The following is a 12,828-nucleotide window of genomic DNA, read 5'->3' on the forward strand; positions in this document are numbered from 1 at the left end:
AGTTACCATACAAGTGTTTGAATGTTTTCTGAGTATTTGTCCAGGCTCCGTGACTGCAGATACTGGACACAAGATGGAGCAGCCATGCACTGGAAGTGACAGCAGACAGGAGCCTTCAGGAGTCTCATCCTCAATGCAGACATCCATTCTTCCCTTCACCTGAAAGCCCTTACAAACATTGATGGTTTTACTTCGTGTAACAAGAATGGCCCAAAATTGTAACTTTGGCTCTGAGCACCATGTGTAGGCCAGAGGAACAGAGAGGACTTCCTGCTCATCTAAGCTTTTGGATTTGTTGGAGATCAGTCTCAGCATTCCCAGGAATTTATCCAGAGGCTCTGAACTCACGCAGTAAGCTCTCTAGGCACACCCTACAGCATTCAAGCTAATTGTTCTCTCCACAAAATCCTCACAGGAGTCATTATGTGAAGCAGCTTCAGACTCTGCAGCTCCTCAGAGGAACAGCACAGCCAGCAAATCCCAGATCAAAAGCATTGCATTTTACAAGTGGAGTTCCAGGCCCTATAAACCGAGTGGTTAGGGAGAAATCATAAACCCAAGTGCAATGAAGCAGGTCAGAAACTGAGATGCAGGAAGGGCTGGTTTAGGCAATTATATAATCAGTGGTCACTTTCAGACAAGAATAAAGTCCCACTTGCCACTTCAGTCTTCTTCCCAATCATCTGCTCTGTGGCACCAAAGCTCATGGAACTGGAGTTGTGTTTGAAGCTGACAACACACAATAGTTTATGTGTACTTGCTGAAGAGAAACAGCTAAAATATTTAAAGGTAGTTCCTCAGAGAACTTTAGAGCCCAATTATCTCTGGGTTCAGTATGCAGATACCCCTCATCCATAAAAAAAAAGAAACAATAGTACTTTATTAAAATACTAAATTTTATTTTTTTCACACACATTTAGTCTCTCCACCGTTTCTATTTGTCTGACCACCACCATGCCTTATCAAAACATTCCAAACATACTTAAAATGAAGCTGAGGGTGGAGTCCCGTCTTTAAAAACTAAACAGGCATTTTGGACAACACATTCTTGGCAAGGTAATCTGGATGACATTTATCAGACACAGGAGGGAAAGCTCTTTCAGTATTTGTAAAAAGAACAGCCAAATAATGGTTACAGAAATAAGACTGCAGATTTTAACGAACTGTTTAAACTGTTTTCTTTTCTTACAGAGTCTGTCTCCACTGCCAGAGAGCTTGAATGACCTGGAAGTGTACACAGAAAGTTAGAAATTGAAATCCATTTTAAAAAATTATTTTTAGTTTACTATCACCACTTATTTCATAAAATACTGACAAGAAAAGTATTGAAACAAAAGTACATTCCTTTCAGAGAAAATCAAGCTGAAAGCATGACATTGGATCCTTTTGTTCTAAGATTATTACTCACACTAGGTCACAACAGTGAGAATTCAGTGAAGGTGAGAGGATGGGTGTGGATCAGTAAGGCAAATACTGGTGAACTCTGCCTGTCCTGGCTAAAGCCACAGCAGGCTGAGTAGCTGAGGCTGCTCAGCTGAGGCTGACTGCTTTTAACATTCCTTCAGGAACACATCAATTTGTCCATCAGACAAGTTTCCACCAAACCACGGAGGGAAGCAGGAGATCATAAGCAATTCTGTCACTGCAAAACTGACTTGATGGAATTTTGATAGGGAAATCTAAGACACATTTTCAGCCTAGTCTGTGTTAAGTAATAACTAATTCAGAAACTTGCTTCCAGATAGCACCTTTTGGCTTGTGCTCTTTCAAGAGCTCTGTTGATTCTGGGAGAGAATGTGGCAAGAATGCCATAATCTCCATCACAAAACAGCTCTGCTGTCCCAGACACCCTCCCCCAACAAAGGGCTGAACACCAGACTGGCTGGGGTGGCCAAATTCAGCAGCAAGGGAAACCACAGCTCATTTCCTTAGCCAATATGGTGCCAAAAGGAAAATTCTGTGGGTTTAGTAAGCAAGAGATAATTTACCAACCATATAAAAGCTGGAAAAATGTAATAAAATATTAGCTTTCCCATCTTAGCCAACTAAAACCCTTAAAACGATTCCCATATATTTAACCTGAAGTATTGTTTGTGGTTTGCAACCCTTTAAAACAGTCCAAAGCTTGTAAAGATTAAGAAGTGGAAAAGAATCCCTAAGGTTATAAAAGTTTTTGGACTTTATCAAGCTCTGATGAATTCTGTTACCTTCTGGTCCTCCGTCCTGAAGCAGTTCTTAACATAGTTGGCAAATTTGGGCTCCAGCTTAGGAAGGGTAGTACCCTATTTGGAGAAAAAAAGCAAGCTTTAGGGTCTGTAGGTCATTTAATCCTTTTGACATATGATGCTGAAAACCCTCTGCAATACACAGAGTTTGAACTCACCTGGCAACTTCCCACATTAGTCTGCTTTAAACTCTTTTAGGAAGTTTGTTTTTCTACCATGCCCAGGTATTTCTGACAGAAGTGGCTACAAACTGAATTGCTGTCCAAGATTCTTTGCTGAAGCTGAAGAGCACAACAGTGTTCACCACTTAAAATCACTGTGGTAAACAGTTCCATGCTACTCAGATAAATTACAATTAATTCTGTATTCACGGACTCTTAATGCAACATTCAACCTGAGACTGCTCTTTACAGGTAGATTTTTAACTTCAGCTCTCTAAATCATGAACTTGACCTCCAACCTATCCTTTAAAACTCACTAATACACTACTCATTATACATTACTTCTATTAAAGAACTGGTTTAGAAACAATTCCTTGTGATCCCTGGAAGTGTGTTTGCACATGCTCAAACGTACAAGGCAGACTCAGTTACTAAAACATACATAGAGGTTTATCATCTTGTCTCCTAGTATCTCCAGGGAAAATAATACAGCATGCTATTTTAGGAGACACTCATTTCCTTTCACAGGTCCCAAAAGAAATACTTTCCAATTTATCAGGTGAATCAGTTGAAATATCCCATGTCGATGAGGACAGCACACTTAGCTGCACCCTGCCAGACAGTGCTTCCCAGTAGAAACACTCTTCAGCACTAGACCATCTGTTTTAAAGCTCTTTTTGCCAGTTATCTGCTCTGCATGCTTCCCTCTGCACATGTCTCCTGTGAGCAGCTCAGCCACTTGTGCTCACACTGCAGAAGTACCACTTATCATGGCTCCTGAGTCACTAACTGCACAGCAGCATCCTGGGTTACTGTGACCCACCACCCACCATGCCAGGCTCACAGTCCAGGGCTCTGCATTTCCATCCTCATCACAGCCTGTCATTGCTCATTCTGCATCCACCCTGTATTTCAACACTTCTGGTCTTATTTTGCATTCCTGGAACAAAGCAGCCCCAAAACACTAATGGATCTAAGCAGAAGATGATCCCAATTCTTTAGGTGACCTTTGTTTGCCACTGTATGGGTTAAGAAGTGTATTATCTTGAATTAAAAAATCCCACTGGCAAACCCACAATGCTTCTCAGCACTCACATCAGCACTTCTGAGCCAGCCCAGTGCAGCCACAGCCAGGCCCTCACTCCCATCTGCTCTGAGCACAAGGATACTCAGAACACAGCCTTTGCTGGCACATGCACTTCAACCCTGGCCCAGGAGGTAAAGAATCACCTGCTACACCCAACCAGCCTGCAACTGGATTTTTTTTTTTAATATTTAATAGCAGCTAAGAACACTACTGACACGTGTGACCACCAAGTGCTGGTCAAACCTGGTAACAACCAGCACAACTGACTGGCCTGATACCTTAAAAGGGTGAATGAAGCATCCACTGAAGGGAGGGAGACTCAAGCCCAGATCCCTGCAGAAAGTGAATGCTTTCAGGTCTGCAGCAGTGCATTAACTCATACCACAAGCCCCTATCTCCCTCTTCTGGAAGTAACTGAGCCTTACAAACATCAGGATACTGCTTCAAGACCAGGGATTCCAACCACGTGAAGAACTCACTCCACTTAATTTTAGTAACCCAAAGTGTATACGCACTATTCAAGTCATCTTTGCAATAAGTATAGCCTAAGGGTTTTCTTTAATTTGAACAGAGACAGTTCCCCAAGAAATACCAAATTGCTAATCAGCACTACCGGAGAAATACAAAGTGGTTTTGTTTCTCATGAGTAGAGGCTTTTTCCCGCAAATGTGTTTTCATCTCTCTGAGCTTCAACATCAACACCCACTCATAATATTAGCATCATCATAACCATTTATTGAAACATTCAATTCTTCTCATCTGTGAAAGTGTAAAATAAAGGCTGAGAAACTTCATTCCCAAACACTCACCTTATCTACAGATGCTTGCATTTTTGCTTTTATCTCCTCTAATGACAGAGGGACTTTTGGTGTTTTCGGAGTTAGAGTTTTATCCTTTTTGGAATCTGGAGTCTGAAAATTATTCATTGAATTAGTAACTTGCACATAAATAAACAGAGAATATAAATTTTATAAAACTAGCTATCACACTGATAGTCCTTACAGTTTTTAGACAGTCACAAAACCTAAATTTATGCTTCCCTCACATTCCTTAGAAGCATGAAAAATAAAGATTTTCAAATCTGGAATTATTAGAGTTAGCATAGCTGGAGTCTCATGCTTCTGGGTAGGTGCCTCCACAGATCTTTGAATAAAAATGAAACCAAAAATAGCCAAAATTTTTAGTGATTAAGAGTTTACTCCACATCTGCAGCCAGATTAGGTCACGCTCTAAAAAAAGCACACCTGGAGTTCTTCTCACATTCTGTCCTGCCATGCATCCCATGCTCATGTCTGTATGAACCTTCCTGGCATCATGTCTGAGTACATGCAGCAAGGAGAAGCTGCACAAGGATCAGGACACCATCACACAGCATGAACGAGGAGACTGCCAGTCCTGCAGTGGGTCATTGTCACGAGAGCCCCTTTTCCTGGGTTTCCACTGGAACACAGCCTCCAGTGCTCTCCAGTGGAAACTCACCCTGCAGTCACCCTCTTGTACTAGGTGCTGCACAAAGACAATAGCTTTAGTGTTTCAAACAAAAGAATTACCAGTATTCCCAAGGGACAGTATCTCTGATGTCAGATCCTGACTGTTGTAGGTACATTACTGATCACTGAAGAGCTTCACAGAGAACATGAAGCAGTGAACAGTATCTTCAACATGCTTCATATCAAGATCTAAAAACCTAATTTGAAGGTTAGTATGTTGTTTGAAGTTACCATTAGGCAAGAAACTAGCTTCCGCAGTGGAATAAACCTTTGTTCCACTCAGTTGTTTTCACTCACTTTTGATTTAGATGCTGGTGTGGATGGCTTGGAGTCTTTTCCATTCTGCTTTGCTTTCTGCATATTTTTTCCCGCAGCCTCACGAACAGGCTGAAAAGCAAGCACACAAGTTCATTTGTCAAATGAACTGCAAGTAAACTCAAAATAGCATGTTACAGGAACCCAAAGGAAAACCTCTTGGTGCAGTACAGTAATGCACCCAAGAACAAGTTCTGTTCCATCATTCAAGGCTTTTTTCAGTAAACCACTGTCTCATTTGGCATTTCATCTAGAAAGGCACCACCAGATGGCCCTCGAGGGCCGACTGAACAGCACCTCCCTGCCTGCAGTGAACCCTTCCAGAGGCTCACCCATTTACAGCCTTCGGCACTGCTGAAAGCTCCTTTCCACAGCATGCAGGACTAGAACTGCAAAGCACAATCCCCTCTGAGCAGGGTTTCATTGGCTCAGAGGGGATTGTTTAACAGCCATCCAGGCCCACACCTGTCTCACAGCTGCATTCCTGTGCTGCTAAGACCCAGTCACCCCAGTGCAGCCAAGAAAATAAAACACGGACTGGACTGGTGCACATTCACACTGAAGTTCTTTTGCACCATATCACAGATTCTTCACACAGGCTGAGCTAAACTTAGTGCATCTCCCATTCACACGCTCCAGAGAGCTGGGTAAAACTCATTGATTTAAGGGACTACCTGCCCGACTACTGCCATATCACAGGATTAGCCACTTACTTTCTTAATTGGTGCTTTAATTTCTTCCTCATCATCGTCTAAGTCATCCTCATCACTACAATTAAAAAGGAAGACACTCACCATAACTCAAGATCCACATTAGGAATTGATCTTTCCCCTCCCTCCCAATAAAATGTTTTATTTGCGAAGGAAGCAAGCAGTCTTTTCTAGTTTACTTTATACCTTTGCACATGGCTAAGTGCTAGGACAAGCCCCTACCTTTGAAGCAGTTAAATGCACTCCCTCCCCTTCAATACCAAAGGGATATATCCTAGGGACTTCCACTAGTACTTTTAGAAGTTAATGAGTAACAGGAAGCCCAGTATAACATATCTGAAGAACATTAATTTACATAATAGCATTGCAGAGATAAGCAAGACAAGGATGCCTTTTCCCTAGCCATGATACAGGAGCTTTTTCACTTAGCATCCAGTTATGTCACACAATTTATGTTCTGAAAGTCAGCCCTGTATTTTTAAACACATTTTAAAAACAGGAATACATACTCATCATCGTCATCGTCATCTTCATCGTCATCCTCATCATCATCTGCTAATTTTGGTTTTTTCTTTAAGAAAGAAAGAATGTTTAGTGTTGATACCATTTTTGGTAATAAAGAGCAACTGGCATACAAAACAATTGCAGCACAAGTACAAGGCTACTTTCCATCAATTTAGCTAACCCAGTAAGTTACAGCTGCCAAGTCTAAGGCTATTGACTAGTTCACTGCAAAAGCTCTGAGCCTAGGAACCTTTCTTATTTAGGCAAGTCCAGTGCTTTAATCAGCATTTCAACTCTTGTTGTACACTGATGTTTATACCAGAACCTGCAGTTACTACAGGAGACAGAATTTCCACAAAAGTAGCCATTATATCTACCCCTTCAGCAAAATTTTGGGACCTTCTGTACTTTATTACACTTCTGTAATTTAGTACACCCCACTTATAATAGCAAGGCATCTAACTGCTTCCTCCTAGAGACAGCACTAACACCAAACTAGAAGAAAATGCTGTGAACAAAGTGACTAAGTTCATATACCTGTGGTGTTTTAGCTCCTCCTCCACTTGCTGGTCTCTTTGTTGAAGCATTAACAATCTTTGCATCATCTTCTTCCTCATCTGATTCTGGTTCTTCTTCTAATGCTGATAAAGCAAATGCAAAGTGTAAACCTCACCTCATTTAACTATATAAAACAAGACTGCTAAGAAACAAAGAGCATCACCCACAACTGAGTAGGTTTGGTCAGGCTGAGGAGCTGAATTGATAGCAGGAAGCTTCCCACTAGTGACCTAACCACTGACTAGGAGGTTTTCCAGCTGGCTGAAGCAAGTACAAGTACAGGGAAATCCCCATCAGGTGAACTACCACTCCTCACACTGGTCAGAACACTTTTCACCCACAACCAACAACAAAAAGTCAAAAATAATGTTTTCTTCATTCCTAAGGAGACACATTTGAAAACTAGTAGAGATAGTTTAAAGACAATTTCTTAAAGGAGAAGACTAGTCCTGGCTTAGTTAGTTAAAAACCAGAACTATTTCCTGGGCAGTCTTCTCACACTGGGCTGATAAGCAGAAAGCTTACAGTGGGACACCAATGCCCACTTCTAAGGGGAGCAATTAGAACTGAAATTCCAAGAATGACAAATGCCCTTTATCCATACAAAAACCAAGTGACAAGCAAAGGCATGCAAGCAGTCCGTCCAACTTCTGCCCTACAGCCCCTTCATGCCGAGGATGTGCCTCCAAAATTCAGAGGGTCAGTACCAGCAAAAGCACTGCCTGCAGCACCAGCTGGAAATCCTTCAGGTTCTGCAGGTACTGCCAGGTGCCAGGACACAGCAGTGAGCAGCCATACGTACCTACGAGGTGCTGACCACTGACGTAAACAGGCCCTGAACCACATTTCAACCTCAACACCACTGGTGGTGTGATCTCAAAGCCACCCAATGAAACCTGCGAGACAAAGCATTGGTATTCAGTCAAATATTGAAGGCAAAGTGTATTTAACAGACACTCCACCCCAGTGGAAACAAACATCAACAGCTGGAGACTCCATGGCTAACAGTTACTTTTAAGTTCCCTTTCAAGAGAGTATTCTGCAAATGTTAAAAGGCCAACTCAGGGTCAATAAGCCACACACAGGGGTTTACTACACTCATTGCTTATCCCAGTTAAAGCACACCAAGGCCAGACCAATACACATTAGTTCCTATTCCACTTGGCAGCAATGTCGATTTGAACATCATCCATCCCACCTGCCCCAGCACAGTGTAGCTGTACCCTATCAGCAGCTGAGTCAAACTACATTCCAGAGAGCAGAAATGACAAGGTACCCATCAATCAGAGAGTACCAATTATCTTCATAGTGGTGTTAGAGCTTGCATCTGCAGAAAAAATGAATTGTTCCCATCCCAGGTTTAAAAAAAGCAACACAACCTAAAGATGCATCTGCTTGCATATGCCTAGACTTGTCTGTCTATAGATGACATGAGTAACTACTATGGTTTAAAAAACGTGGAATTTTAACAAGTCAGTTATCTCCACATGACTCAAGTACTCTACCAGGCACAAAAAGAGATGTATTTACTACATCTAGTAAAACAGACACTTCTCTGAACACACTGTTTTGTTTCCCTAAAATTCAGTTTACCCAAGCCATTTTTAATTTTTTTCTCAGTAGAGACCAAATTTACAGTAGATTCTTAAAGTTTCTACACTTACTGTAGGCTGCACTGACATTTTCAGAGATGCCAGTACTACTTTAGTAGGGTTGCCTTCATAGTCCAGTGCTTCTGCTTCTACAATGTGCAATTCGTCTTTGGCTCCAGCTCCTAAAGTAACCTGTGAAGTCAAGAACAGGACACAGTCTGAGCATCCCAAACATTTTTAAATCCTCCAAACTCCATTCACTGTTCTGTGTCAATTAATACTGAAATTTGCATTTCTGACTGCAAATGATTCCATCAGACTCCATCCTAAGCTGACATCCTTTCTCTACAAGCCTGAAACTTCCAAGGGGCACCTCCAGACATGTTCTGATGACAGTGACATCATGTCACTTGCTGCTGGATCGCTGCACGAAAAAGAGGCAGTGGCAAGTTCAGTCAGCTCAGCTGGTCCAAGGAGAGAAGTATAAACACATCACCTCCTCTACAGAATCACACCTATCTTTCCCTGTCCTGCCACATTTCATCTGCCAACTGCTTCACTTTACCACGCTGTGCACCTTTTGCTTACTTCACATTCACTGAGGACTCTAACAGCAGCTTAGTTTTATCCTGTGATTTATGCACATGCCTTTTGCTGTAATTCACCACAGACTAGGAACTACTGTCCCAAGGCATGTCTAAACTGAAATGCCTGGATCCCTTACTCTGAGCATGAGTCTGGCACTTTCTGAAGAGTCAAAGCTCATAGCTGCAAGGAGACAAGTGAATGACAGACAGCAGTCAGGCCTGAAATTCCAGTTCACTGAACCCTGGGCCTCTCAGACAGGAGTACATGCAGAAGATGTGAAAACCACAAATCCTTCTTACTACAGCTCTTCTTAACAGCAGCGCACAAGGCTTTGTGCTTCCTTCCCTAAACCTTTAACAGAGAAAGCTTTCCAACCCCCACAGGAGATGTGGGTGTGAACACTTCAGGCAGAGGCACAGAAGTTTCCATTCTTCAAGAGCTGCGCTTTATTGCGGCTGTAATGGTCCACACTTTAAATGTACCAGACTGAAGGCTGGAAAATAGGACACTGGATTCACTACTTCGGGCAAATTTTATTAGCAATTCAAAGAGGTGAAATTGCAGCTCTGATGGCACCTCTCAAATGTGTTGTCAACAACACTGAATTGCTCAGCTAGTGGGACAAAAATTTTAGAGCATGTCCTGTCATTTGCCCCAGTTCAGTACTATAGCACTTTTTATTTATTTCTCGTGTGTTTGGCAAGCATCCATGCACGTGCTTTAATTTCTACGTTGAAGGAATGCACATCAAATAGGTCATGAAGCAGTGACCATCCCTGCTCTTAGCTGCTATTAGTAAGACATTTACAGAAACTCACTGCATGTTTACCTCCTGCATCTTTCCTCCTCTTATCCTTTTTAACCCCTTTTCTCCCCATCTTGCTGTACCTCATACCCAAGTCCACCACCACGCTTGGGGGTGTAAAGACAGACAGACACTGTCTTTACCTATCTGGGAGCATAGACCAGCCCCCAGGTAACTGCTGCCTTCACACCTTTCTTTAAGTCCTTCCTCTACTTAATAAGGTTTTTATGGTTTAAACTATGCCCCACACCTTCCAAGTCTTCAAGTCTCTAAAATATTTCCTAGTTTATTCTCCAGTATCTTAATCCTATTTCTCCTGGGCATTATCCCTTTAAATTCTATGAGAAGACGTTACTGACATAAGACTTCATTCCCCCCAAGCCTAACAACAAGTAGTGGTGTGGATTTCTACTTCATCTCTCAGTATACAACATCAGAAGGCATGCTACAGGTAATTTTGAAAATATAAATAGAAAAGGAACTTTGAGTAAAACAGTAAAATTTAAGTATCACTAATTTTATCTGCATAACATTCAGATACAAGAAATCTGCATGTGAACTTGCCCTAAAAACTGCTATACTCTTCCATCAAAAAGAATTGTAATTAAGAACAAATTACTCATTGTCAAGTCCAGGCTGTAGTTTTCATAATATACAAAGATGAAAAACACATGATTCACATAGCTAACACAGGATTGTTTTAAATAGCAGCATGAAATGTTGGGAGATACTTATTATGCAAGTGACCTCCAGGAAGCAATTCTCCTACAGGAGTTAGCCCACAATTTAAAGACCCTCTTGCTTCCAGGCATCAAAGCATTTCCTTGCATGTACATAATCACAGCAATATGCCTTAAAGATGCTACAACTCTTAAATTTCTTGTCTATTAGGATAGGGCACATTATTGTTTTGCTATTCAAAAAAACCATGGTCAGTCCAGAACAAAAGCCTTGAAACATCGTGTCCGACTTGTGTGGCACCAGAAAGCCCCAAAGACCCATCCAAAAACTCCCTGAGAGTCTGCAAGATGAATTATCTGTATGAAAGATGGGGTTTCTCAGTTACATCCTTGGAGAAGGCAAACCAAGGACAATAAATCAAAATATAAACTTTCTGCTCTCTTGTTTGGATTTACTTATTATTTGCTTCTGGGAAAGAAAAAGGACTCGAGTTATGTTTGGGAACACACTGAAATGGTTCTTAAAAATATCTGAAATTACAGAATATGCTCCACTGCCAGTAAGAGATGGTTATTTTTAACAGATTTATGTAACAATTATCACCTGAAATATAAAAGACATAAAAACCCCAACATCTCAGTAGAGAACTACATTTAAAATGGAAAATGTAAAAGCTAAACACTACTTGCCGTTCTCAGAGACAACTGATGTTCATTTTCTTCATCATCTACTTTAAATTGAAACTCTTTATCCGCTTTAAGCTCGCAGCCTGTAAAACAACAATTTAATTGTAAGCCTACTATTTTATATAAGACACAAGTATTAGCTAACCAGTTACTTGGCAGCTTGCTGCTCCCAGGCCTCGTTCTTGCAGGGAACGAGCGGCACACTCCAAGCACGCCCGGAGCGGAACACGTGGGGAGAGGAAACCCTAGGCGAGCGCGCGGCCTGCTGCCCACCACGCAGCTCCCCGCGCGGCCCGTTCCAGACCAGCAGCTTCAAGATCATCCCCGCCCAGCGTCCGCCGCGGTGCCCGGGGCGATGGCCCCTCCACAACGCCCGCCGTGGGCGGCCGGGCCTGCCCCGGAGCTTTGGGCGGCGAGGCGCGCGCGGCCGCGGCGCTCCACGTGCTCCGCCTCCAGCCGCGCTGCCATGTGCTCCGCGGGCGCTGCCGGGGCGCCGCGTCCTTAGGAACGGCGGGAGGCACCGGGAACAAAGCGCGGAACAAAGCGGGACCGGCCCCGCCACGTGCGGGCCGCGCGCCACGTGGGGAGCGCGCGGGAACGGCCGCTGCGCGCCCCCGGCCCCGACAGAGCCCCCCCGCCCCTTCCCCGCGCGCGGAGGGGCGCCGCTCGCCCGGCCCAGGCCGCGGCCCTGCGCGGCACCCGCACGGCGCTCGGCCCTGGGGCCTGCGGGGGCGACGGGACCAGCGGGGCCCGGGAGAGCGTGGCGCGGCGAGCGTTACCGAAGAGGAAAGTTTGCGGGCGCAGGGGGCCCATGCTCTCCATGTCCATGGCGCTGTCCTCCATCGCGGGGCTGGGGCACGACTGAACGAGACTGCTGCGCTGCAGGCGGACGCGCACTAGAGGAAGCCCCGTGCCCGCCCACTCGCTGATATAGCCTCGTGTTCTCGCGAGAGCCGCGCGCCCGGCCCTCCGGCCCCCGCGCCGCCCCTGCGCACGCGCGCACGCTGCCGGTGGTGGCGCGCGGGGCCGGGCGGGCCGCCAGGGGGCGTCGCGGGCCGGGGCCGTGTGAGGGGTGCGGTCCCCGCCCCGCCCCGAACGGAGCCGGGGCTGCCCCGGGGCTGCGGGAATCGCAGGCACCGCTCCAGGTCCGCATCACACGTGGGGCAGAGCCATGTTTGGGGATCGCAGCGTTCCGCTCCACAGCCGCGCAGCACGTGGGGACAGCGATGGGGGGCGCGGCCGCAGCCCCAGGCCTGGCACGGGGCTTGCAGCCGCCCCAGCCCGCGCGGCTCCGCCGGCCGGAGAGCCGTGGTGCAGTGGAACGTGCCCTCCTCGCTCTTTGACGGGAACTGGCTGTTGCTCTCATCTTTGACTAAAATAATAAGAACGAAAGCAGCTTCCTTCCTGTGCATTACTCGTTAGGATA

The 12,828-nt window shown here is 44.7% G+C and overlaps 1 protein-coding gene across 1 annotated transcript; it reads right to left on the reverse strand.

Moving 5' to 3' along the window:
• Positions 1-878: 878 nt before the first annotated feature.
• NPM1 (nucleophosmin 1) lies at positions 879-12,339 on the reverse strand. The gene is made up of 11 exons (XM_059859951.1): positions 12,182-12,339; positions 11,406-11,485; positions 8,715-8,834; positions 7,853-7,946; positions 7,030-7,133; positions 6,498-6,559; positions 5,992-6,046; positions 5,261-5,350; positions 4,283-4,384; positions 2,208-2,282; positions 879-1,224 (listed from the first exon to the last, which is right to left on the reverse strand). Exons 1-11 carry the CDS (start codon positions 12,243-12,245, stop codon positions 1,186-1,188), a joined length of 885 nt encoding a protein of 294 aa, XP_059715934.1. The 5' UTR covers positions 12,246-12,339; the 3' UTR covers positions 879-1,185.
• Positions 12,340-12,828: the final 489 nt, after the last annotated feature.

Source organism: Haemorhous mexicanus, chromosome 15 (genome assembly GCF_027477595.1).
Source record: "Haemorhous mexicanus isolate bHaeMex1 chromosome 15, bHaeMex1.pri, whole genome shotgun sequence".
NCBI lineage: Eukaryota > Metazoa > Chordata > Aves > Passeriformes > Fringillidae > Haemorhous > Haemorhous mexicanus.

What these genes read in the sequence shown, in the direction of transcription:
- NPM1 (XM_059859951.1), bottom strand. Translation starts at nt 12,245, where the DNA reads ATGGAGGACAGCGCCATGGACATGGAGAGCATGGGCCCCCTGCGCCCG. An exon ending in CACCAGCATCTAAATCAAAA is followed by an intron (nt 4,385 to 5,260) that starts GTGAGTGAAAAC and finishes AATAATTTTCAG; the next exon opens with ACTCCAGATTCCAAAAAGGA. An exon ending in TCAGGACGGAGGACCAGAAG is followed by an intron (nt 1,225 to 2,207) that starts GTAACAGAATTC and finishes GTACACTTCCAG; the next exon opens with GTCATTCAAGCTCTCTGGCA.